We start from the raw sequence: 26,941 nt of genomic DNA on the forward strand, positions 1-26,941 counted from the left end.
CTGGTTGGCCTATCTGTTTAGCAAAGCGGCTGGGGTTTTAATGTTCGGCTTTCTGTAAAAGAGGTTATTATAGTAGAAAGTAACATCTGTTTATAATTGTTTTGCTTGTTTACAACAACAGCCAGAGACCAAATGCTCGGCACTATTTATATTTATTTAAAGTTAACTTGTTTCTTTCTCTCAGTAGATTGGGAAATTCCTTTCTTGAGACCCGTCCTCTCTATAGCTCAGATTGGCTTTGAACCCAATATGCAGCCCAGGCTGGCCTCAAACTTTTGATCCTCCTATCTCAGGCTCCTGAGAGCTGGGATTACAGGCATGAGCCATAACTCCTGGTTTAGATGTAAGGTAGGAAGAAACTGTCTCTCCTATCTGGGTCTCAGATTCCTGGTTTGGCACTTGGCATGCTGTGGACACTGAAGAGTTTAATTAGTGGAACAAATTCAATTGGAAAGCAGTGCCTATGGGCTACATGGCTATCAGTGCTGTCTGTATCCCTAAGGTGTCATGGCATTATGCCCGGCCAGTGCTGGCCCTGTGCCAGCGCTGTGTGACAAGAAGGTGGGTCTTTACTACTTCATTCTTGAAGTCTCTGAAGTGGGGTATGTAATGGTCCCTCTAAGAGGACTAATTCCCGTCTATCTAAAATCCTTTTCCAGTTGTAGGTGGGTTACACTGAACCTTGCTATTCACAATTTGTAACGTCCAAGCATTTGTTTCTTATCTTAAAATGTCCTGTTTCGTTTAGGTGTTCTTTAGTTAGTGGCCCTGAGGGCTTTGTGTCATGGGCAAGGTCGGCCACCAGGGAATGGAGAGTGCCCAGGCAGGCGTTGAGTCTGCTGGGCAGCCTCTGGGCTCTACTGAATTCCAGAGCCGAGCTGAAAATCATATCAAGCTTGTTTGCGTTTTGATTTTGGTTTCATCCCATATACTCCTGTTTTGTTCTCTGTGGATAAGCTTTTTTTTTAAAAAAATAGAATATAGTACAGAGCCATACTCCTTTCCTTCTTCAAACCTGCTTTTTGTCATTGTTTTGTTTTGTTGTTTTCCGAGACAGGGTTTCTCTGTGTAGTCCTAGCTGTCTTGGAACTCACTTTGTAGACCAGGCTGGCCTCGAACTCATAGAGGTACACCTGCCTCTGCCTCCCGAGTGGCAGGATCAAAGGTGTGCGCCACCATGCCTAGCTTCAAACATGTTATTGTTTAGAAATAACTTGGAATTGATTAACATATGGGTAGAATGGCCCTGTAGCTTTGTGGTAAAGAGTTTCCAGCGTGTGTGAGACCTTGGGTTTCATCTTTAGGACCAGGAAAAATAAGATTAACATAAACAGTGTAATGAGATTTTAAAGCAGAGTGTAGGGGAAGACACAAAAGAAATATGCTGTAAAGTTACCATGGAACTTAGCAGCAAAACTTACCTGGGCAGAAGACAAAATGACTACTGTATGTTGTATCTCACCTGTTTTGGAGTAGAGAACTTTTTTGTGTGTGTTGTCTAAAGAGGGGCATTGTGACATATACTAAATCATTTCCTTAGAAGCTTGCTATTGTATGCAAGGCAGAGTCTTGTGACTGTCTAGATAGCTTGGCTCTGTGACTATTTGCTGCTCAATAAATGTTGGCTGGAAGGTCTAATTCTAACTCTTCAAATATCCAGTTAATGTGAATGAAATTTGAAAGAGCATTTCTTAGAATATTTGGAAATAAAGGTTGAGGTTTGTGATGGGCTCTATAGCTTAAAATTGCATTTTCTGTCTTGTTTTGGTCTAGAACTTGCTTCATGGGTAAATTCATGGGTACTGAGCTGAGCCATGAGGGTATGAACCCGGATAAGAGTCTCTTTAAATATCCCCAGGCATATGTAATAGTGCAGTGTCATTTGAATGGTGTCATTGAGTGTTAGAACAGTCAAGAGATCTAAAAGTGGCTTCACAAAAAGAAGCCATAGCAACAACTCCAGCAGCTGGAGAGATGGCTCGGTGGGTAAGAATACTAACTGGCCTTCCAGAGGTCCTGAGTTCAAAACCCAGCAACCACATGGTGACTCACAACCATCTATAATGAGATCTGATTCCCTTTTCTGGCCAGCAAGGATACATGCAGGCAATACTGTATACATAATAAAAATAAGTAAATAAATAAATAACTCCTGATTCTGAGCAGATTGGAAAAGCTTAGCAACACAGGAGATAGAGTGTGTTCTATTGGAAAATGACCCAGTTAATCCATCTTTTATGTTTTTAAGGGCTACAATAAAAGTAGATATTCAAATGATAACCTTAAAACCAATTTGATGTTCAGAAAGAAGCTTTAGGTCACAAAGAGACAAAAGGAATGGCTACTAATGGAATACCTGTGAAGATATAAATCATATATTCTGAATATGCAAGTGTGAGAGAAGATGAACCAGTTGAAGTAATCGGGGTACCACAAAATTGGAAAGAAGGGAGCAGATGATGCTTAGAGCACATTTGGCACTAACTAGAAAGAAAGGAAATTAAACTTGGATGGAAATCCATCCCAAATAAGAGTTGCTGGTGTCAGAGAAATGGGAGTCAGATCTAGAGATTACCCTTGTGACATTTCTTTCTGTGTCCCCTCTGCTTCCTTCGTTATGTAGCCGAGGTTGACCTTGAACTTCTGATCCTCCTGCCTCTGTTTCCTAAATGCTGGCATCCCAGGCGTGCACCACCACACCTGGTTTATATGGTGCCAGGGATTGAACCCACGACTTTATAGCAAGATAGGAAAGACCTGGACCCACTAAGCTACATTTCAACCTCGCTGTGATTTTCGGAGCTTGCCAGCCGTTAGCCTACTGGAGCTTACTAGGGACTGGCTGTTCCTAGGCATCCTAACTTCCAGTCCTTTTCTTTCCAGGCTTATAAAGGACAGGGGGAAAAGCTTTGGAAGCTGGGTAAGGTGAGATACAATAGAGCTCTGACTGCCAAGTTAGGACCAATGGTGGTGGTGGTGGTAGACAGAAAGTGTAAAAACAGTTTAAAGAAGGGAGCCTTCTTGATTCTGGGATAGGGAAGTGGGAACAGTTTGTGGTTGTGTCAAACATTTGGTACCTGGAGGAGGAGTTCTAGTAAGAGAATCTAGATGTCGGAGGAAGAGGCTGCCTGAGGGGGCACAATGGTAGTGTCAGTTCTAGAAGCCTACTGAATGTGAGAAGGTACTGCCTGCGTGCGGTTGTGCCAATCAGGCAGGTACAGGTGTCCAGGTACCATCAGGGGAAAGGATACAGCTGGCAAAAGAGTAGAGCAGGGCGTGGCTGCACATCCTGTAATCTCAGTGCACATAGACAGGAACATTGAGAGTTAAAGGCTAGTCAAGATGACACCGTATCTCAAAAAGCAAACAAGTCTGGCTGGGCAATGTGAGAGAGAGAGAGAGAGCAAAGGATATTGCAAGAAAAGAGCCAAAGCTCACACTGGGCTGTGGGTGTGTTCGGGAATGAAAGAGAAGAGAGGGGCAGAAGCATTGAGTCAGAGAACCAGTTCCATAGGGAGTCAGAATCCAGGCAGGGTTTCTGCCAAGTGCCGAAGCCCACAAGAGATAGAGGGAACAAAGGTCGAGTTACCAGGAAAGATCTTGTGGACTAAGAACTCCCTTCCAGTGGCCAAGGCTCTGAAAGCCAGCGAAGAGGAGGACAGGGAAGCAGCCATCCTAGGCTGCCCTCGATTTTAAAATAGGAGGGAAGGAAGGCAGAGCAGTTAGTAACTGGAAGGGCAGAGTCAGTCCTGTGAAAGGCTTGCTTATGGCTTATGCTGTTGGGCAACAGGGTGCTGGCAGAAGAAGTCAGGGGACTCTAGAATAAGAACCTGTTTGAGAGACGATGAAAGCGTCTGCTTTCTAGAGAGATCATGGGTAGAAACTCCCAGACCTGCTGTGGCAGCGGCCTGTGCCCAAGGCAGGGCCCTGAATCGGCCACTGTGCGAGCCTGTGGTTGCTTGATCATCAGCAGGCTCAGCTGGGCAGCCTTGCCTTCCAAGGTTGACCTTTGTTTAGCTCTTCAACAGTAGTTGTACATGGAGTGCCAACGTTTGCTTTAACTGGGGGGTTTTTACAAATGTATATTGTAGGAGTTGGACTGTATGTTTTCTAGGGGAGACTATAGAGTAAAATATTAATATGTTAAATTGAGTCAGTGAAAGAAATTTAAATCAAAGGCGAAGATTTTTATAAGAGGCAGGTTAACATTTAACAGAATTAAAGGCACTTTAACTTAAGATTGCCTTTATTCGGAATCCAAAATGTATGTGACTATCCCAGAATTAATTATGTAGAAGTCCCAAAACTAAAATTTTCAGGTTGCGTAGCGTGTGGGGAAATAGGGGTCCTTCTCTGCCGTTGACTCCTGGTTTCAGTTCCGTTTCTATTGCTGTGATAGCATGCCTTAACAAAGCAAGTGTAAGGGAGAGGGGGTTCATCGTCCCTGGGAAGGGAAGGCAGGGATTTGAAGCAGCAGCGACACCCACAGCCCCCTCTGCAGTTATTCAGTTCTGAGCCCAAGCCCAGGGAATGATGCCACCCACAGTGGATGGCTCTTCCCACCACCATTAGCACAATAACTAATCTAGACAGTCCCCCATTGAGATCCTCTTCCCAGGCAATTCTAGGTTGTAGTAAGCTGACAGTTAAAACTATCATATGCCTTTAATTCTTAGTCTCACTCCGCATTTCACTCTCTGTAAGTGGCTGGTTTTATACTTACTGTAGTAAACTTGTGCCTAGTATTCATTTCTTCTGATGCATAAAACTATTTCCTTCTCATTTGATTTGATTTTAGACTTTGGATACAAAAGACCTTACAATAGAGAAAGTGGTGATCAATGGACAAGAAGTCAAATACACTCTTGGAGAAAGACAAGGTTACAAAGGGTCACCGATGGAAATCTCTCTTCCCATCGCGCTGAGCAAGTATGACTGACTGCCTTCCCGGTTTTTTTGTTTGTTTGTTTGTTTTTTGTGTGTGACTGGATAGTGGTAAAATAGATTTTAAAATAACTCAGACATCTTTCCTGTGTTACTAATATTTGCTTATATGTAGTGATTGGCAGTCATTTCTGTAACCTGTTCATATTGGTGTTGGTGGTGAAAGAATGATATGTTCTTAAAACAGTGAAGAGACAAAGAGCATGAGACACTGGTCACTAGGACACCAGGGAATGACTTCTGTAGCTGCCATCGTTTCACTGGTATTTGGAGTGGTGGGGCCTGCTGGACCAGGCTGGCCTCGAACTCACAGAGACCCGCCTGCCTCTGCCTCTCCAGTGCTGGGCCTAAAGGCATGTGCCACAATGCCCGGCAATTTTGAACTAGTCTTAATGTCAGTGCTTAAGCACCATCTCTAATTCTTTAAGCCGCCTTCTCCCTAGAAGCTGCACTTGCAGATGAGGAAGGGGACTGGGAGAGAAGTAAAGTTACTCGTTTAAGGAAATAGTAGCCAGACTCATCAGGCAGGGCATAAACCTCACCCCTTGATATTGGGGGAGAGAGAGAGTAGAAACTATGAGCCTGAAGCAAGGGTGCTGCTGCACGCCCACCTTCCAGTACCTTTATGCCTTCTCCTCCCCTTTAAGAAAGAGAAGGAGAACTCAGACACAGCTTCGGAGGCAGCCCCGTTAACCCTTTACATGTGGAGAGACTGTGGCATGCTGAGGCTGGTCATCGTCCGCCCGGGTTTGCAGAGTCTGTGAGTGATGGAGTCAGGGTTTCAGTCCCCTTGGGGTTAGGCTGTGTCTCCACAGCTCCTCCCTCATTATCACTCTGGGGGGGGGGTGAGGAGCCAGTTTTTGTTTCCTCTAGTCTATCACAGAGTGAAAATCATTAAGTACAAATTTCTATGAGAAAGATTTTTTTTCTTGTTTTTAATTTAAATTTGAAACAAGGTTGTTTTACAGGGCAATCCTAGTTCCCTCACCCTCCCATCCTCCCCTGCCCCCCCAAACCCCAGCCCATCCTCTTTCTGCTCCTCAGGGAGGGTGAGACCTTCCATGGGGAGTCTTTAAAGTCTGTGATAACATTTGGGGCAGGACCTAGGCCCTCCCCCATGTGTCTAAGCTGAGAAAGTGTCTCTCTATGTGGAATGGGCTAAATACTGATCCACTATCAGAGGCCCCATAGATAACACCCACGTTCAGGGAATCTGGGTCAGTCCTATGCTGGTTTCCCAGCTATCAGTCTGGAGTCCATGAGGTCCCCCTTGTTCAGGTCAGCAGTTTCTGTGGGTTTCTCCAGCCTGGTCTTGACCCCTTTGCTCATCACTCTCTGTAACTGGAAGGGAAAGAGGTTTTTTTTTGTTTTTTTATTTTAATTATTAGATTCTACAGCTACAGCTTGATGTGACTTACCTTGTCATAGAGCAGCCCTGGTCACGTGCTGGCATTCAGTGCTGCCGAGGTAGTCATGGTGATAAAATTGGTTCTTTCACATTCCCACTGCCATAGAAGACAAAATCATGTCTCAGATACCAAGTGCATGACCCACTGTGGGCCACTTGGCTGGTATTAGCTCCCATCGTGTGTTCATCAGTAAGACAGAGTGAGATTCAGGTATCAAAGTAAGAGTCAGATTCACTTAAGCTGCTGTGTCTCTGGAAATCAGTCTAAGTCAGTGAGATCTCAGGATAAAATTGCTTATGCTATTTCCTGTGTGCATCCTGGATTCAAATTCTGTGAGGTGTAATTACACTCTGTTAATGTCTGCATTTGTTTCTGCAGAAATCAAGAGGTTGTTGTAGAAATTTCCTATGAGACCTCTCCCACATCCTCTGCTCTTCAGTGGCTCACTCCTGAACAGACTTCTGGGAAGCAGCACCCGTACCTCTTCAGTCAGTGCCAGGTAAAAGGGGCGCCCAGAGACTTATGGGAGGTTCCCCGCAATGCAGGGCTCATTCGACACACTGTTTTGTCTTGTAGTATGTAAGACAACGTATACTCACACCTATATCTTGCTATTAGTACAGTTTTTTAAAGTCAGATTTCTTTGATTTGGAAATGACTTACCTAAATTGAAGTATTTAAGGTTTATTTATACTCCCCAAGCATCTAGAATACACCCTGCCCTTGAATGGGATGTAATGAGTGGCCCTAAAATGCAAGGAAATCTTAATAAGCCAAAGCTGTGTTTTGGTTGCAGAAGTACCCCTAGAGAAAAAGAGGATCCTGAAAGATTGAACTCCTAACTGTAAAACATACTAAATATACTTTTTAAATGACACAGTTTCAAATACTTCTACTTTCCATTTTTAAAACTAGAGTTCAAATCCTGTGCAATTAAAGATACTCTAGTACAAGAATAAATAGAAAGCTTTTCTGAAGAAAAAGTCCTAATTCTGTAAATAATCAAATCGTTTATGATTAAAGAAAGCCCCTCATTAAACATTTACCATGTTTCCAGGCATCATGTCAGATATTTTGCATGAGCTCAGATTTAATTTAAAATATATAAAATAACAAAGCATGATTTAAGCATATTTACTTTGTATGCTCTTACTTGAAATAGCTTTTTAATATAAGAATATTCTCTGGAAGAGGGTGGGACTATAGCTACTTAAAGCCTTGCGTTGGGTTCCCAGCTTTGGTAAATGTGTAGAGGCAGGAAGATGGCAGGAAGACTATATAGCTAACCAGAGGCCTGTTTGGGCCACATGGAACCCTGTTCAAAACACACACACACACACACACACACACACACACACACACACACACACACACACACACACACACCCACCCAGAACAAGCAAACAAAACACAAAAAACTGACTTGAAAAAGATAAAAAGTCTTAGGCAAGAATATACAAACCATGTGCCCTGTATCACTTCCTAATAGCTGATTTTTCAGTCAATATTTCTCATAAAATGTCCATATGGGAAAGCTAACAGAAATGTCATGCGTGTAAATCCCAAGAATGTAAATTTTAAGTGTTTTGTCCCAGGCTTTTCCTGGCAGTTTGAAGGACAGGAAGCAGAGTCTGGGTAGATTAAGAATTTGTTGCAGTTGACTATTGTCTGCAGCTGTTTCTTTACCCTAGTTTGACTTACCCAGTGAAAAGAGTATAAAAATGCCGCTGGATTGCCAAGCCACCTGTCCACAGCCTGGTGAGAAGCTCAAGCAGTGTGTTCTGAGAAACTGCTTCAAGAGGCAGAACCGGTTCATTCGTCTGGCTGTGCTCTGTCCCAGTATTATATATATTTTAAAGCTTTGCTTATTATTTTATGTGGATGGGTGTTGTGTCTGCACGTATGCCTGTGTGCAGTGCTCATGGACACTGGAAGAATGTTTGATCTTCTGGAACTAGAGTATAGATGGTTATTGGTTGACATGTAGGTGCTGTCTACTGAACCTGTGTCCTCTGCAGGAGTGACAAGTGCTTTTTAATGCATCTCTCAGTCCCTCAAGATTGTGTTTTTAAGGAATCCTCCAGATTCGGAATGAGAGACTTGACATCTATTTGTTGGTGTGTTGTGACTGTTATGTGTTCTTGTATGTGTGTGTGTATAGTTTACTTTGATTTTCAAAATTAACGTGCCAAGTATTAGTTATGACATTTTGTTTTCTGTTATTTTCCTTTGTTTTTCAAGACAGGGTTTCTCTGTGTAGCTCTGACCATCTTGGAACTCGTTCTATAGGCCAGGCTGGCCTCAAATTCAGAGATCCTCCTTCCTGCCTCTGCCTCCCAAGTGCTGGAATTAAAGTCATGTGCCACCATGCCTGGCTAGCTATGACATTTTCAAACATCGTGCTTCAGTAGAGTCTGGGAAGTTCTTCAAATTTTTATATTTATCGTTCAAATCAACACATACAATATATTAGATATCATGATGGCACTTTTTAAAGAAAATATATTAATAGCATCTGGGGATTTTAGGAAGACCAGGATTTTTAGCACTTCAGAGAGGGGTTAGTACAAATACTCCCTTAAACACAGTGCCCTAAGGATGCCTGGCTTCCTGTATGGCAGCATACACAATTGCAGACCACTCTGTGGCCATTCATGTTGGAATCATGTTTCTGACTGGCTGATGTGGGCACAGAGCGACATTCCAGAGCGTGTAAGAATAGGTCTGTCTCGATGTCCCTGAGCAATGCTGGTCTCTCTCGCTTTTTCCTTGTTTTTCCCTCCCAAGTCTGCTGCAAATGACAATAGCTGTCTCCAAGCTGTTTCCCTGAGGACACTGGCGTCCTATTAGACTCTAACTAGAGAAAATGGGTTTCTTGAAGAAGGTGAGGAATCCAATAGCTTACTGTAGGGCTTTTAGAGCCTTGGGGAGGCTCATGCTCCTAGTGACACACCTAGACAGTGTGATAAGTTTACAGATTCATTTCACAATAGAGCTTTTCCCCCAGGGCTCCTGTGAGTCTCTCTGTCTACGTGACTGTTAACAGTGCTGAACAGTTTATGTCATGTTTCAATAGGATTGTAAAGGTTCACCAGCGATAAAGAAGAGGCGTGTGTGTGTGTGCGTGCGTGTGCGCGTGTGTGCGTGCGTGTGCGCGTGTGTGCGTGCGTGTGCGCGTGTGTGCGCGTGTGCGCGTGTGCGCGTGTGTGTGTGTGTAGAGGGGATGTTGCTTACATATGTATATGGTGTATATATGTACATGTGGGGGTGTTGTTTACATATGTATGGTATGTGTGTGGTGTGTATGTGTGTGCGCGTGCATGTGTGTGTGTGTGCGCGTGCGCGCATGGGGGTGTTGTTTACATGTGCATGGAAGCCAGAGGTTGTCATCAGGTATCTCTTCTGTCTCTTGCCATCTTATTATTTCTTGTTGATACAAAGTGTCTTATTGAACCTGGAACTGGCCAACTTGGCTAGACTGACAGGCCAGGGAGGTCCAATAACCCTCCTGCCTCTGTCTCCCCAGCACCAGCGTTACAGGAGTGTGCAACAGGCCCTGGTTTACAAAAGCAAAACAACAATAACCAAAAGGAGGGAGGAGGGAGGAAGAGGGAGAGAGGGAGGGGAGGAGGGAGAGGGGGGAGGGAGGGAGAGGGGGGAGGGAGGGAAGAGGGACGAGGGGGGAGGGGGGAGGGAGGGAGGGAGGGAGGGAGAAAAGAATGAAAAATCCATGGGTATTGGGGAATCTAAATTCAGGTTTTCAGACTTGCCTAACAAGCATTCTCCTTACCGAGCCAGCTTCCCAGCCCTGACATCTGATTGTTTTAAATCACAGACCTTTTTTTTTTTTTTTTTTTTTTTTTTTTTTTTAACTCTTCTTGCTACTCTAAAAGATCCCATGAAATACAAATACTATATTGATCTTTAGAAAGAAGATATGCAAAAGTCAGTGCTGTGATTTTAATTATTTCTACATAAGTAGATTTGTGAGAAAAGGGAGTAGCTGTTTCTCATCTTTCTCCCTCCAGGCCATTCACTGCAGAGCCGCCCTCCCGTGCCAAGACACTCCGTCTGTGAAGCTAACCTACACCGCAGAGGTAGGCGTCACAAACTGATAACCGAGCCAAGTTTCAGAGATGGAAATACTGTATTCTAATCGGTGCCCACTGAGTCTATGGACCTCACTTTGAATTACTAATAAAAAGGTAGTTTTAAACATTTCTAAATATGAAAAAGGGAAATCATACTATTCTCATTTGAAAAAAATTAAAATTCTAAAAATAAGAATTTAAGACATTTTTTTCCTTAAAATGCATTCTGCAGCCATGGCACCCTTGTGTAGATGCCCCTGGCAGCATCTGTGGACCTGTGTGTGTGTGTCTGTGTGTGTGTGTGTGCGCGTGCGTGCGCGCGTGTGTGGTTCCCCTTGGTCACTGGTACGGTACTCCTCCTTTTAGTGGGGGATGGATTATAATTAATGAGCATCAATCCAGAGACTGGCTCTCCTCAGACCAAGCAAATAAAATGAAAACCCGTGTTTACTCACGGGAGCTGCTTCATTCCCCAGTCTCTCCGTGGACCAGACTGCCTTTCCAGTGCTATAGAGTATTACACTTGGAGGCACGGGACCTCATGTTCTGGACTCTTCTCTGCCACCGGATCGTGTGACCTTGGGCAAGTCCGAATGGTGGTCACGAACCGCCTGTCACGCTCTGAGTGACATTACCTAAATGATGATGGCAGCTGAAACCGGCCTCTGCTGATTGACTCTGGCTCAAGAGCTCTGTTCAGTACTTGTCTGTGTTGTATTTGGGAGGCTTGACCCGTGCAACAACAGGCGTGTCAAATTTGTGCTAGGGTATGCTTGCTAGAGCACTAACACTCGGGGTTTTCAGGATTCCAGGGCCAAGGGACACACACACCAGTGACCCTCTGTTTTGTGATTTCCGAAGAAAACGGTTTCATGGTTTCCAGGCAACGTTGTAGTTGCTCCCCTTCTGAAAATACTGTTTGTATCCCCAGGTTCTAAAAGTAAGATGGCCAAAGCCATATCCTCTGCCCTTCCACGAGTATATCGTCTTTGGAGTTTGTTTTGGGGGCATGGAAGTTGTTGGCCGCCATTTTCATTCATGGTGCTGCTGGCCTCTTCATTTTTACTACTGATTTTCTTGCAGTAAACCTCTGACATTTTGCCCATGTTTGATGGGGACCTGAGGCTCAGAGAAGTTACCCAGCCAAGTCCGTACAGTTAGTAGCCAACAAGACTGGTGTTCTAATGTAGTTCCCTTCCAGATGTGCTCTTAGTATTGCTGGTCAGTGGAAAGATTCATCGCATTTCATGGTTAGGATGGTTTCACATGTTGCCAGTCCTGTTTACAAAACTCACATGTGTGTGCTTTTTAAAGTTTAGAGTGTGTGTGTTGTGGAGGTAGTCAAGAAGTGGTAAATAAAATCCATTTACATGTTTGGGTTAAGATGCATACGCCCCCAACTCTATGATTAGAAGTAACTTTTTCCCCCTTTGGACTAGGTGTCTGTCCCGAAAGAACTGGTAGCTCTCATGAGTGCAATCCGCGACGGTGAAGGGCCTGACCCAGAAGACCCCAGCAGGAAGATATACAGATTCAACCAGAGGGTAAGAGCAGAGCAGTGTCTATGTGTGGCCTCAGCTGGTAGTGAACTTCGAAGACCCGGCTCCTGACCAGGGAAGCTGGAAACCCCGTAGACTTTAAACAGCAGCCCCTCCTCCCTGTGGTCGCACTTCAGGAAAGGTTGCTTGGTGGGCGTGGCTGGGAGCACCTGATTGCTCTTCCTGAATGCAGTCCTAGGAGGCTTGCTTTGAAGTTCTTCTTCCTTCGATGCCTCCTCACCCCTGTGTGCACTGTGACGGGCTAGAGTATCCGTCATTGGGGGAGTCAGTGTAAAAGAACAGTGTCACTGCCCTGTAAGTTAGAATTCTGACACAGCTGGGACTGACCTGGACTTGTATCTTTGACCTTGAGTGGACAGAATGGACCTGTCTGTAGATTTGTGAGACGTGTTTTCTTAATTTGTCTTCACAGGTCCCCTGTGTTATAGCTTTGGCATCTGCTGGTTTAAAACATGAAGGAATTTGGTGGAGGGGGGGAATGTTTTACAAGTTGGAAGAAAACAAAAATCCAAAAATAAGAGGGAGAAGTATCTGGTCCTTGGCAGTTACTTTTTGCAAATGCTTACTGTATGTATAAATTTGTGCAGCCCTGGCTTTTGCATGTTAGTAGTCTTCCCTTCTGTAGGATAAAAGGGAAATGGATGTTTTGAAGTGTTTTTGTATCATACTTTTGAACTATTGGAGAAGGACCAAAGGCAAGTTGCTTCATAGTAACACCTGGAGATTTAAAGGACAATTGCCTAATTTTAAAACCGAACTGTTTGGCCCACACCATTTCTACCCACTGATGCAGCATGTGCCTGTGTGTGTCTCCTCTAGGTTCCCATTCCGTGCTACCTGATTGCATTAGTTGTTGGAGCTTTGGAAAGCAGGTGAGCTTGTGCACAAACTTTGAGGTTTGTGAGAAGAAGGTCAGACCACAGCCAAGTTGAACTCCTGGCAGGGTTGATGGGTAGACCATTGTACACTGCACAAGATGTCAGGCTGACAGCTTTAGAGAAATTCAAATAGACTTACAAATTGTAGACAAGTTAATTTTCATTATGAAGTCTTTAACATTGCATGGTAAATTTTACGAATGTAAAATGAGCACAGTCTTACGTGTAGGCTGAGAACAGGAATCAGATGTGAGCTTGAACAAGTCATGTCTCATGGTCTCCATTTCCTTCTTCTTGAAATTATATTCTGCCTCTCCAGCTCCCAAGGTAGCTTCGTGAAACAAGGAAGATCTCTAAAACCCTTGGAATCTTACAAATAGTGCAGAGATATGTCTCTTTCCTTTTAAGCCCATGTAGAATAAACCGTGTTGTCTGAAACTGGTACCATGAAATATTTGAAACATAACTTGTCCAAACTGCAATGCTCCATAGGTAAAAATACAGGCTGGATTTCAGAAGACTACCTGAAAATGTTTCATTAATAGTTTTTATGCTGACTATGTGTTTAAATAATAATTTGGATCTTCTAGGTGAAATAAATATTTTTGAAATTAATTTCTTTTATTTATTTATTTATTTATTTATTTTTAATGGCTATCAGAAAACTCCAACTTTCATCATAATGTGTGTTTGTGAACCTTTCCTAAATTTTTGTTAGGTATCACTCACAGCTCGCTCTACAGAGCATAACCTGTAGTTCACAGAAATACAAATCTGGATAAAGGCTCTTATAGGCAAGCCTTGCAGTCTTGCGTTCCATCCCTGGAGTAAGGGTGGACAGAGAAATTCGACTCTACAAAGTTGCCCTCTGACCTCCATGTGTGCATTGTGACATGTGTGGACGCACGTGCGCGTGCACACACGCACACACAGACACACACACAATAATATTTTAAAAGTAAAAATTGCAAATGATTGGGCCTTCTCTCAAGCCTTCTAAACCAAGATTTGTATTTTAATGAATTCTGCAGATACTCAGTCTGCCCAGTGAATGTCAGGAGAGTAAAGTCAGAAGGAATATTCTAGAGACTGTTGTCCCTGTGACAGAAAACCGTGGTAAAACCTTCTTTGGAGGTTTGGTGTCACCAGATTTTAAGATGAAGTGATGATGCATAGTTATAATTTATGATTTCTTTTTGTTTCTATAATTACACAGTTGTTACAGTCTTAGCCGTGTTTAAGTGGGGTTCAGTGATGTGAAATACAGCGACCTTGTTGTGAAACAGATGTGCTGAATTTCATCTTGCAGGCCTGAAACCATGTCCCCCTTGGGCGTAGCCACCCCACCCCAGTCCTTGGGATCCACTGTCTCGTCTCCATGCCTGCCATGTGACTGTGTTAGTTACTTTATATAACTGGAGTCATGCACCGTGTGCCTTTTGCTGACCAGTACTTCATTGAACATGAAGTCACCATGGTTTCTTGATTTTCCTGCTGGTTTCTTAACATGGTGTCCAGCATAAGCAAGGATTATCATTGTTGTTGTTGTTACTATTATTAGTGTTTTTGCTCAATCTCTGACTGGGTTTCCTGCAATGTGAGATTGAGAAAGTAACCCATATCCCCAGAGGTCTTAGCACACAGCCAGGAAGCTAACCCCAGGGGCATGTCATGTCTCAGTTTCCCTTTAACCTGGACTGTGTCTCATGGAGAGTAACAGATAAAGCTCTTGCTGTGTGTTTAACAACAGGTTATCTCAAGCTCTGACCTTACCCCTCTGGGGGAGCACATGGTCAGTCAGTCTTACCTTGTAAGGGTTTATTATTATAAGATGTCTAGGTCCTTCTTAGAACCTGGTGAATAATTGACTTGGATTATTATTATTGATGAAGCTTTTTCATTTTGTAGGCAAATTGGTCCAAGAACTCTGGTGTGGTCCGAGAAGGAGCAGGTGGAAAAATCTGCGTATGAATTTTCTGAGGTTTGTCATACATAGCCTTCCTAATAATTACGGTAGACGGGAGACTTAAGGTTTGAGAGCACTGTGATCCCTTTGAGGAATAATGCAAGCATGTGCCCTGAGCATTTTCAGTTGCTCCTTTCTGTGTACCGTTTCAGTAAAGATTCTTAACTCAAAAGCTTCCCAAAAAGCTATTTGCGCTTTCAAGAAATTACCATTGTGACCATTAAGAAGATGTGTACACATTCATTTTTCAGACCGAGTCTATGCTTAAAATTGCAGAAGATCTGGGAGGGCCCTATGTGTGGGGGCAGTACGACCTGTTGGTCCTGCCCCCATCCTTCCCTTACGGCGGCATGGAGAACCCTTGCCTTACATTCGTGACTCCGACTCTACTGGTGAGAAATATCTCTTCATTTGAAATGGAGATGTCAAATGTAAACCTAGATGAGGGGCTGGGTGTAGCTTAGCGGGTAAAGTGCATGCTGCACGAGTACAGGACTTGAGTGTGACCTCCCAGAAGCCATGTAAAAAGACTGGGCACGGTTGTACACTTGTAACCCTCGACTAGGGAGGTAGGGACAGGCAGATCCTTGGGGCTCAATGGCCGGTGACTCTAGCCTCCTTGATGAGCCTGGAGCCAATTAAAGACACTGTCTCAAAATCCAAGGTAGGCAGTACTTGAGTAATGGCAGCTAAGGTTGTCCTCTGGCTTCCACATGTTCACATATGAACACACACACACACACACACACACACACACACACACACACACACGGGAAAAACCTTAGATTTCTAGTAATGTTTTTAAGACATATTTCTTGTTTCTATAACCCTGTTTCTAATTTAAAAAAAAAAAAAAAAAGATTTATTATGTATAAAGTGTTCCTCATGCATGTATGTCTGCATGTCAGAAGAGGGCACCAAACCTCTTTAGAGATGGTTGTGAGCCACCATGTGGTTGCTGAGAATTGAACTCAGGAAGAGCAGCCAGCTAGCTCTCTTAACCTCCGAGCCATCTCTCCAGTCCCTCTCCCCCTCCCATTTCTAATTTTATTACTGGTTGTGGTTATCGAAATTTGATTTTTCAAAGGATATTATTTTCAGGGTATTTTGAAATGTTGAGGGTAGCAACAGCAATCCTTTGATGAATTATGTGTCTAGATAAAGGAGCCACATTCATACTTGACAGGTACTGGTCAAACCAAAACTCATTGTCAGCATCTAGGGGAAGATTAGCCTACCACGTATCACTGTTTTACAGATCTGGTAAGTACTTGAATCCTACTGAGAATCAAAGAAGGACTTTACTAGCAACTAAGTAACTTAGACTGGCATACACCATAGAACGCATTGGGCCCTATACATTTTCTTTACTGTGTTGTGAGTTATAAGAAAGGAGGGAATAGTGGTTTGGTCAGTGCTTAAAGTCCTTGTGTGGAGCAGAGATCAGACTTCCTAAACCCACACCAGTGCCGCTTGTCTACAGTTCCAGCCTCAGAAGTCAGAGTTGAGATGCCCGAGCAAGCTGCCTACCCAGACGCTCCATAACAGTGAGCTCTGGGTTTGATTGACAGACTCTGTCTCAAGGGAAAAACGTGGAAGAGCTGTGGGCCTCCTCATGAGTGTGCATGTGTGCATATACACATGTACACACACATATATGCATGCGTATGCACACACACACACACACACACACACACACACACACACGGAGTAAGACAGATAGAAAGGGATAGATATACCAGCTGGACATGGAGAAGTGTTCTCTGGAATTAGAGAGAAACCTCTTGGCTTTACTGGTATTGAAATGTTTTCTGTGGTTAGGGAAAGAAAACAAGAGTGCTACTTTTGCTTTCTCTACTTGTTTTTTTTGTTTGTTTGTTTGTTTTGTTTTGTTTTTAGAGACAGGGTTTCTCTGTGTAGCCCTGGCTGTCCTGGAACTCACTCTGTAGACCAGGCTGGCCTGAACTCACAGAGATCCACCTGCCTCTGCCTCCCGAGTGCTGGGATTAAAGTGTGCACCACCACCGCCCGGCCACTTCTCTGTCTCAGCCCCCGTCTCTTGAACCTGTTATCACAGTAGACAGTGGTCCACCCATCAGGCCAGCATCTGAGATGTAAAGTGGGTGTCATTCAGCTGCAATCTGATGATGGAAGAAGTACTAAGGTTTTATTTTTCTCTTTTTTTGTAGGCAGGTGACAAGTCACTCTCCAATGTAAGTGGAAATTTCTTAACCCTCAAGAAGGTTTTAAACTACCCACTGTATCATTTGGAAGTTTTCTTTGTTAAATAAAACTGGCATTGTGCTCTTGCTTAGCAATGAGATTTAATAGATTAAAGGAAAGTTTAGCCAAATATAAATGACACATGATCATAAAAACAAATATTTCCTGTGTATGAAATATTTTAATTGACTTACATGTTCATTTAATTTAATATTTCCTAGGTTTTCTTTCTTGGTGGTAGTTGTTCCTAATCCTTCAAAGTATTCTATACGTTTTTGGTCTTTGCATCTTCCCCTGAAATAAGTAATTCCCTGAGTATGCTTTTAAAAAGCTCGAGTCATGTGAGTGTAAAGGAAAGGATTTAAATGAGGACTTGTTCTGGGACGAGGTAACCGAGCTGTCCCCTACTAATCACTTAATGCTGTCCCCTCAGGTTATCGCACATGAAATATCTCACAGCTGGACAGGAAACCTAGTGACCAACAAAACTTGGGATCACTTTTGGTACGATTTATTTTTCCTTTTTACGTTGATTGCTATTGTTCCTTTTGCTCCGGGCACCCTCCCCCACCAGCACAGTCTCTCTTCCCTGCCGTCACTGTGATACCCAGAGCTTTCAAAAGTTCTTCAGCTCTCCATGGTGTTAGTTACAGCCTAGGTGTGCGGTTTATTCTTGCTTGCTGCTTACCTTTCTGCCGTTGCTTCATTTTAACGCATAACCCTGTTAAAAACAAAATTAACACTTAGCTTTCTGTGCTGCTGTCTCCTGGGCTGGGTGGGCTTGCTGCTGCCTTGGGTGACTGCTCGGGCTCCTCTAAGCAGCAGGGGACTGAGATGTGCAGGCCACGATGTATGCCCCCACCCCACCCCAGGAAGACCAAAGGAAAACACCTGCTTGATTAAAAGACCAACCATGTCCTCCCCACCTTTCCAGGTTAAACGAAGGACATACTGTCTATTTGGAGCGTCACATTTGCGGACGATTGTTTGGGGAAAAGTTCAGACATTTCCATGCTTTGGGAGGATGGGGAGAACTACAGAATACGGTAAGATGAGCTTTTAGAAGAATTTTCCAGCATTGAATAGTCATTACAAACTGGGTTTATAGTGTCTTTTTTTTTTTTAAAGCAACAAGGGGCCCACAGCACAGCTGTGGGAAATGAAGCAGGTACCATATGATGGGTCGGTTGACACATGCCACTCCAGACCTGTTCCAAACTGGGAGCTGAGGAACACATCAATTGACATGGCTGATTATTTCATACTTGTGAAGTTTTAAATGCTCTCTCCCAGATCTAAGTTTGTAGCTCAAGCATTGAATCTTTCTAGTCTTTTCATCAAAGTAAACCCTGTTACTGGCAAGAGCTCTCAGAGACACACCTTGCCCTTCTTACAGTTAGACTCCACAAGTAATAGCAACATTCTGTGTTTCTAGGCCTGAAGCTGAAATTCTAAAAGTCTGTTACAGCCCTGGGTGAAGAAATACTTTGTTGGCCAGCTTGCTGGCATAGTAATAGCCCTCTTTTTATGAGAACACGCACTTTATTCATTGGGTTGCAGATAAAATCTTTTGGGGAGTCCCACCCCTTCACCAAGCTCGTGGTTGACCTGAAGGATGTAGACCCCGATGTAGCCTATTCTTCCATTCCCTATGAGAAGGGGTTTGCCTTACTCTTCTACCTTGAGCAACTTCTTGGTGGACCAGGTAAGTTGACACTGTCTGGTGGGTAGGTTTTTGTTGTTGTTTATCTGTTTTGTTTTGTTTTGTTCTTTTGGAGGGTGAGGTGAGGAGCAGAGATGCATTTCAAACTGTTTCTCTTTGTTTCATATTTCCAGTTCATTCTGCTGATTGCTTTCTGTTGTTGCCTTTATCCATAATATTCTACACAACCCCTAAATCTGTATACTCGTCGGCAAACTTCCTATCATCCAGAAGTTTATGAGAGATAAATGAGAGATCTCATGCCCTCCCCAGGGTCACCCCATTAGTAGATTGACATGTGTGGCTCCAGATCTTACTCTGGGTGTAGATAAGCAGTTAATCTCACACACACACACACACACACAAAGTTTTCAGTAACAAAGTAAGGGATCCCGTAGTCACTCTCACTCACCTGTGGGTTTCACTTCCCACAGCTACCGGCGATCATCCTTTCTCTTTATTCTTCAAGATTGCATGGAGATAAATTCACCTACAGGAAGCTTTATCCCAGCTTGCAACCCACCCACCTCCTGAGTGTTCTCAGTCGTTCTGTGGTTATTAAAACAGTCATCCTCAGAAAGTTGCCTTTCTGTAGAGTGGTTTCTTTTTCTTTCTTTCTTTATTATTTTTTTTTTTCTTTTACTCCTAGAGGTGTTTCTGGGATTCTTAAAGGCTTATGTTGAGGAATTTTCCTACAAGAGTGTAACCACTGACGACTGGAAGGATTTCCTGTATTCCCACTTTAAAGATAAGGTTGGTTTTTAATTCTTATTTTTAATGCCCAGTATATATACTTGAATTATGTAATCATACCACGGGTTCAGAATTTGCTACAAGATTTTGTTTATCTGTTTTATTTCTCTTGGGCTGGAGAGATGGCTTAGTCGTTAAAGGCTAAGGCTCACAACCAAAAATGTTTTATTTCTCTTTCAGCATACTAGTAATGACTATATATATTCTACATTGTTTACATATGTCAGAATGTCACATTGTATTCCAGAAGAAGACATGATGATAATCTGTTGCTTAATATTAATTTTAAAAGTAATGAGACTTAGACATTATCTTGATGTGGCACAGTAGAGTGAATTGTGTGTTTGGTCATTTTCAAGTTTGTTTTCAGTCACTCATCTGTTCGCTTGTGTTGACCTGAGGAAAAGTCATCCTGTTACTGACTGGACGCTCTTCCTGTTACAGGTGGATCTTCTCAATCAAGTTGATTGGAATGCGTGGCTCTATTCTCCTGGCCTGCCTCCAGTGAAACCAAAGTAAGTACTCGGTGCTTACACATCCTCCTCCTAATCCGAGGGTATTCATCCTTCTGTTATTGCCACACACACTCATCTGCATTTGTGTTAGGCTGCATGCGTAGCTGTCTGGGGTGGGGACACGTGGCCTGAGGGCCGCAGGTTGAACACACCTAACACTGACACTTTCAGAGTACAGTTACAGCCAGCAAAGAGCAAGGGGCTTAGATTTCTGGACTCGTCCCCTGAAGCCAAAAGCCATTTCCATGGTTACAGACAGGTCTGCTGAAATGACTGGGTGTGATGGGTGTAGAGTCCCCACATGAGGGTGGAGAGAGATTAAAGGACAGAATAAGTTGTTCTCCTAAAGCTTTTGTGAAGGCTAGGGGTGATGGCTGCTCTTGACCCGGCCCTCAGGAGGAGGAGACAGGTGGGTTATGAGCTCAGAACCGGTTGGAGTTGTATAGTAAGACCTTTCTAACACACACACACACACCTTCATTAAGGAAAAAACTAGCATTTTTACAAGTATTGTATTCTTATATCATTACAACTTAGGAGTTGGCGGTGACCAGTGTTAAGATAGCATAACTCATAAGTAGTAAGCATTAAAACCCTGGAACCTTACCCTGTTTTTTAAACTGAATGCCTTCCTGGAATCAGGGAGCTGCACTGCAGACTTCAGGGGTCGTGTGAGGATGAGTGTTCCGGCTCTCGATTGCTCTTCCGTTGAGTCATGGAAAGAAGTCCTTTCCAGCTACTCTCCCACTAAACGGCCCAGTTCAAGAGATGTAGGGAAGTGAGCATCAGAATCTGAGGGAGACAGAAAGATGTGGTGGCCATATGTGTTTGAGAAGCTTCTTGAGAGTTGGGGTTGAGAAGATAGTGTAAAGGTGGCAACCAGGAGTGTGGTGGTAAGAGATGGGATGATTCACACATCCTCTGGTTTTTACAGTGCTCCCAACATCCGGTGTATTTAAATGTCTCTCAGGCTCATCTGGTCCAACCCATTTCCCACGCCTCCTCACATCAGCTCTCCCTCCTGGAAGACTGCTGTTGCCTCCAGGCTGGCCCTGGACGTTCCTGGCCTCGTTCTGTACCAGCGTGTACAGAGAGGCTGGCATAAACATTTAAAAACACAAGTGTGACTAGAGAAGCAGAGGCAGGTGGTTCTCTGTGAGTTGGAGGCCAGCTTGGTCTACAGGATGGGTTCCAGGACAGCCAGGGCTGCATACTAGAGAGACCCTGTCATAATAAACAATAGCTAAAAACCTACGACTGTGCCAGTCATTAGCCATCTTCTCTGGCGCACCTCTTTCCTTGGACTGAGGCCAAATCCTTTCTTTCATAGGGACTGTGTAGCTCCCGACATCCAACACCCTCTACTTCGGTCAGGCTGGTAGTCTAGGGTCTCTCAGACCCTGCACACTCCTTCAAGCTTCGTACCCAGACACACACACTTGCCTCTACATGATAATTCCAACATCAGCGTAGGAACTGCTTCCTCAAGGAGGTGTCTCTTAACCTCTCCCTGCAGGTCAGATCTTGCATTTGAGGGATTCTTGGTACCGTGTCCTGCAGCTTTGCAATTTGCACGTGTGACTGAACTTTGTTGCCTTTGCTCCACTGTACACACCATGAGAGCAAGGCTGGACTCTGTCTGTACGTTACTTTTCCTGGGGCTCTTGTGAGGAGGAATTATTTCTTGTCCCTGAGCTAATCCTTAACGTATTCATTTAGTCATACTTAGAAGGAAGTTTTGGAACACTAAGAAAGACATCAACCAAGCCTTTCCTACCGAATTGGTGTTTAAGAAATCAGTGCTAAGGAGGTGTCTTACAGCCTGGGCAGTGGAGGGCCTCTGATTTCCCTTGCCTCAGTCCACAGCCTGACTGAAGATAAAGTGCTTGGCCCTGGTGTTACTCAGCTGCCTTTGCTGGACAAAATTCCTGACATGGTTTGAGAAGACCTAGTTTGGCCATATTTCTGTCTGGGGTCATGGTTCTGTCTGTGATGAAGTAGAACACAAGAGAAGGTGGTTGGGGGGGGTGGGCGGAAGAGATAAAGAGAGAGAGAGAGAGAGAAGAGAGAGGGGAGAGAGAGGGGAGAGAGAGGGAGAGAGAGACAGAGACCCACTTCTACTTTGGCCTCCCCTTCTAACAGCCCATCCATTTATGGATGAAGTTAATATCCTTATAATCCAGTCGCTTCTAAATGGCACAGCAGCTAAGGACCAAGTCTTCAGCACACGAGGCTTTGGAGGCCATTTCAGATTCAAACATAAGAGCACTCAGTATGTACTTCCTACCAGGGTCCAAAGGCAGCGAATTACAATGATTATTTACTGCCAGAGACAAAGAATGGACTGGAAAGAATGGTGGATGGGCTCCCTGTTCGTTCCCTAGAAAAGAACAGAAGAATAATATAGAAAAACCCAACAGCAGTCACTGATAAACATGGCAAAGAGGCTTGCTGTTTAGACAGAGGGACATTTGCACAAATGACATTCAAGTTGGGAGTGCACACACATACTGACATAGCTTGCTTTGCTTCATGGTTAACCCCGCCTTCTGTGAAGAAAGGGACGAGGTTCTCACGTGGTGACTTTGGACTCTCAAGTGTGACATCTGGAACAGTGCCTGTTACCTGGCCTGCTTGTAGATTTGCTGGGTGATGAAAGGTTTGGAACCACCCAACATAAAAGCCCTGAGAGCGGGAACAGGGTTTCCCTAGTGCTGTCGTGAGTACCTGGGACTGTTGCCAGGCAGCTAGTGCTATCCCACATCCTTCTTGGGTGTGTGACAGTTATGTGAGATGCTTTGTGTTCACTGTGAAGGACAGCCAGAGCTTTATCTACGTGCTATCCAGTGTGGTACCCATTTGGATTTGGGAATTCTTAGATAAGCCAAGTAAACGTCCTGCTCCTAACACTTAGGAACCCTATATCTTTAAGAAAACTTAAAGTCTTAAGCATTTCATACAGCATAAAACTGCGTTCGTGCTAGAGGATTGATTTGTTTATAAAACGTAGTCATTACTGTCTTTTCATTTTTTGCAGTTATGATATGACTCTGACAAATGCTTGCATCGCCTTAAGTCAACGATGGGTCACTGTAAGTAGTGATGCATGATTCTCTACTCTTTTCTCAATTGTACAAAGATGTCTTTGTGTGTGTGTGTGGGGGGGTGTCTTTAAACTGTGAGTCATCGTGGTTGTGAAAGTTGTTTCCCTGGGCTGATCTGTCTTCACCCTCATCACTCATGAGATGTGCGTTAAATGCCTATGGGTAAATCTGAGTGATCGTGGGCGAGTGTTTAAAGCCAACTGTGGAACTAAGAGGTCCTGCTGGTTGCTAGCTGTTGTTCCTTTCTACAAAACTTCCTAAAGAGGAGTTTCCTCCTAGTTATACTAAAATATATTCCTAGGGGAACCAGACTGGTGTTTGTACTGAAACATATGCCTAGGAAGACGAACTGGCCACGTAGTCTGATGGAAACAAGAACAAGAGCGAACTTAACAATTGCAACAAGTGTTGATGTTGCTCTCTGAAATGTATCTTTAAAGTTTGCTTGGCTGGCATTTCTTGGCACTCTTCCACATGCAGAACTCTGAGCTTCACACTAAGAAGGAAACACAGATGGACTGTACTTGCCTTTTTTTTTTTTTTTTTTTTTTTTTTTTTTTTTTTTTTGTGTTATCTGCAGTTTAGTGAAAGAAATTAGATTTCTGCACAAATCACTTTTGTGCTGAGTGGTGAGCAGCGTGTGAAAGAGGCAGATGGAGTTATGGACTCAACAGAGCGGCCCCCGCCCACACCGAGCAGGGCAGGAGAGGTAGAGGGGGGCATTCTGGGGTCCAGGAGGGGTGACAGATTTTCGTTGAGAAGCACCATGGAAACCACGCTACACAGAACTGTCTTCTGCTTCGGCGCCCTTTTATCACCTAGCCTGTGTGCTGAGGGCCTATCATGCCAGCACAGCTGGCATAGGGACTTAGCAGCACATCTGGATGGCTTAGTCTAGGATGTGGGGGGGGGGGAGGAGCCAGGACCAGTGATGGGGATGGGTCAGACTGTGAGTGCACGTTCCCCACGAGAAGAAAACAGCACAAGAACGATAAGGAGGAAAGGAAGCCAGACACCACTGACTTATTCTCTAACTTAGCCTGGCCTTGTGAGTCCCCTGTGATCCCCAGCACGCAGGAGACAGGCAGGAGGGTTGTGAATTCAGGGCCAGCTACATCAGGAAACTTGTCTAAAAAGGAAGGAAGGCAGAAAAGACAGACGGAAGGAAAGGAAGGCTGTCTCGCCTGAAATCCTGTAAACTGTAAGCTCTTTGCAGACTCACGTCCAAACAGAGGCAGAGTAGTTGAGTTTCAGTCCATCTCGTGTTTCTTGGGTGTTGGCTGGGGCTCCCTGACCGCTGCTTCTCAAAAGGAAAAGATGGGAATGAAGTCTTCTATGGAGAACTGGTTGGTTGTGTATAAGGTGTATGGTTTTTCCTCCCGCCGCTGGTCTTGTCCCGCCGCCGCGCCAGCCCCAATTAATACACTGAGACTCTGTATTAGATATAATTCTGTTGGCCCGGTTACTTGTTTCTTATCGGCTAGCTCTATCTTAATTATTAACCCATTTCTGCTGATCTATGTATTTCTCTTACCGGGGAGCCGGCGGCATACTGCTTTCTCCCGACTCTCCATCTTGGCTCCTCCTTACTACTTCCTCTTTCCTCCTTGTCTCCTGGTCCCTCCTATCTTCCTTTCCTATTGGCCAACAGTGCTTTATTATTAACCAGTATGAGAAACGTATGAGAAACATATATACATATGAGAAACATATATACATATGAGAAACGTATACACATAATGGCACCTCCCATCAGTTGTGCACATACATACTTTGGCAGCGGTGATTATTTTACCCAGAGTGGTGTTGCATTCAGCTGGAAGGATTTTAATACCGTTTCAAAGGGCTTAACTATTTGTGGTCCAGGAGAAAAAGCTGGTCACGCACTCTGGCACACTCCACCTGCCTTAGCTCGCAGATGTTCCAGAGTGAGGGCCAGGATCCTTACCCTGAGTCTCCTGGAACCCTCTTACGACCTTTGAAAGATCCGTCCCGCTTGCCCGGTGCTGGAGAAACGCTGCTGTTCTCTGCTCTGCTACCGCTTTGGGCCCAGCAGAGGGAGACAGGCGGTTCTAAACATTTATCACAGGGGACAGACAGAGTTGGTAACGGTGCGGACATTAACCGTGACTTTCTTGGTTGGTCTTCCCAAATATTAAAGGACTGAATACATAGGGGGTCTGGTGGCTCAGTGGCTAGAACACCAGCCGATCAAGTGTGAGAACTCCAATCTGGATGCCCAACACCCGCATAAAAGACAGGCAGGCATGGTGGCCCTGCTCCTGTAATCTTGGCCCTCGGCAGGCAGAGACGGGACCCCCAGGATAAGCTGGGCACCCCCAGGATATGCTCGCTACCTAGACTGAATGAAAGAACACACCTCAGAACAGTGGAGAGTGAGCAGGAAGACACTCAGAGCTGACCTCTGGACTCCACATATGTGTGTGTGCGCGTGCAAACGTGCGCATACACACACACACACACACACACACACACACACGACCACATGTACTGGAATGCACACACGTACACATGTCAGAATACAAAGGAATAGAAACATAGAAAACAAGTGATCCATGGATGTGTGCCACCACACATCTGAGAGGTCCCTGGAGCACCGACCCCACTCTCATTTGGCCTATAAAATGTCACCTCTTTATCAATTGACTTACTAGCGAGTTGGCACGCTTTACGTGATATTTTCTGCTTCGGAAATCACGATGTCTGGAAAGCAAAACAGGGTGACAGCCCCTGCATCCCTGCTGTGCATAGTCTGTCTTTTCCTAAGGAGCGTGGGTTTTAGGAATCTTCCGCCTTTTAGGCTGTAGTAACTCAGTGCTGGATTGTGTAAGCTCAGATGTAAATTTATTTGTTTTTCTTAATTGTCACTTTGATGTCAGACTAACAATATCGTGAAAGTACACCTGAACAGGAGTAACCTGGCAACGTTTATTTCAGGCCAAAGAGGAGGACTTAAGTTCGTTCAGCATCTCGGACCTGAAAGATCTCTCGTCCCATCAGTTGAATGAGTTCCTGGCGCAAGTGCTTCAGAAGGTGAGTACCAGCTCCCACGCTGGGGCTGAAAGTGGACGGACGCAGAGGCTCAGTGTGGGTGCTGTCCCCAGCACAGAGGGACTACTCATGAGGAAACTCGTGGGAAAAGAAATTACATAGTCCACTTAAAAATAATTGTTTTAAAGCATTTGTTGCATTATTATGTGATTAGTACTGTGCCAAATCAAAATGTGAAGGAAGATTCTTCCTTGTTCTAGAAAGCTTACAGGCCACTGGAAAGGGAAGGTGTGTGACTTGGTAATAACAGGAGGTACCTTCTAGATGCCATTTGGAAGGGATTAGTCAAAGGCTCTGTTCTCACAGGGGTCATCATGGAGGAAGGACTTCCCAAGGGGTGAGACCTGATTTGGTGTTAGCAGACGGGTAGTCCTTCAAGTTAAACGAACGGTAGGGCTGGGTGAGGACATTCACAGAGCCCAGGGGCATCATCTGTAATAAGTATCAAATCCTAAGGCAAGAAACTTAGATTCTGTTCTGGCCGGTCAGAGGGGTTAAAATGAGAGTCATTTTGATTAGCTTATGAAAATCAGATTAGATTATGAAAATGAGCCAGCAGGGGACGTGAAGGCTGCAGGGTGGGGCAGAGTTAGTGGTGCGGGAAGAGAGAGACCACACGGCACAAAATGCCGTGTCTTTTGCCTCTCTGGGTTTGGAGGCTGACAGGAAAGAATCCAAGTAGATTTTAGGTTCAGACCCAGAGAACCAGAAGAATACATGGAATT

General features: G+C 44.3%; 1 protein-coding gene across 2 annotated transcripts in view; it reads left to right on the forward strand.

Annotated features, from left to right (window-relative positions):
- The window catches only part of Lta4h (leukotriene A4 hydrolase), a 31,423-nt gene that overhangs the window by 1,624 nt on the left and 2,858 nt on the right, over positions 1-26,941 (forward strand). For both annotated transcript variants that reach the window (XM_051206289.1, XM_051206288.1), the window contains exons 2-16: positions 4,799-4,929; positions 6,732-6,852; positions 10,382-10,450; positions 11,884-11,988; positions 12,823-12,875; positions 14,790-14,862; positions 15,099-15,239; positions 17,037-17,060; positions 17,504-17,574; positions 18,005-18,116; positions 18,631-18,775; positions 19,422-19,525; positions 19,970-20,040; positions 23,078-23,132; positions 26,103-26,198. In XM_051206289.1, coding sequence (XP_051062246.1) covers positions 4,799-4,929; positions 6,732-6,852; positions 10,382-10,450; positions 11,884-11,988; positions 12,823-12,875; positions 14,790-14,862; positions 15,099-15,239; positions 17,037-17,060; positions 17,504-17,574; positions 18,005-18,116; positions 18,631-18,775; positions 19,422-19,525; positions 19,970-20,040; positions 23,078-23,132; positions 26,103-26,198 — 1,371 coding nt within the window. The remainder of the gene's footprint in view (positions 1-4,798; positions 4,930-6,731; positions 6,853-10,381; positions 10,451-11,883; positions 11,989-12,822; positions 12,876-14,789; positions 14,863-15,098; positions 15,240-17,036; positions 17,061-17,503; positions 17,575-18,004; positions 18,117-18,630; positions 18,776-19,421; positions 19,526-19,969; positions 20,041-23,077; positions 23,133-26,102; positions 26,199-26,941) is intronic.

Source organism: Phodopus roborovskii, unplaced genomic scaffold (assembly GCF_943737965.1).
Source record: "Phodopus roborovskii unplaced genomic scaffold, PHOROB, whole genome shotgun sequence".
Lineage (NCBI taxonomy): Eukaryota > Metazoa > Chordata > Mammalia > Rodentia > Cricetidae > Phodopus > Phodopus roborovskii.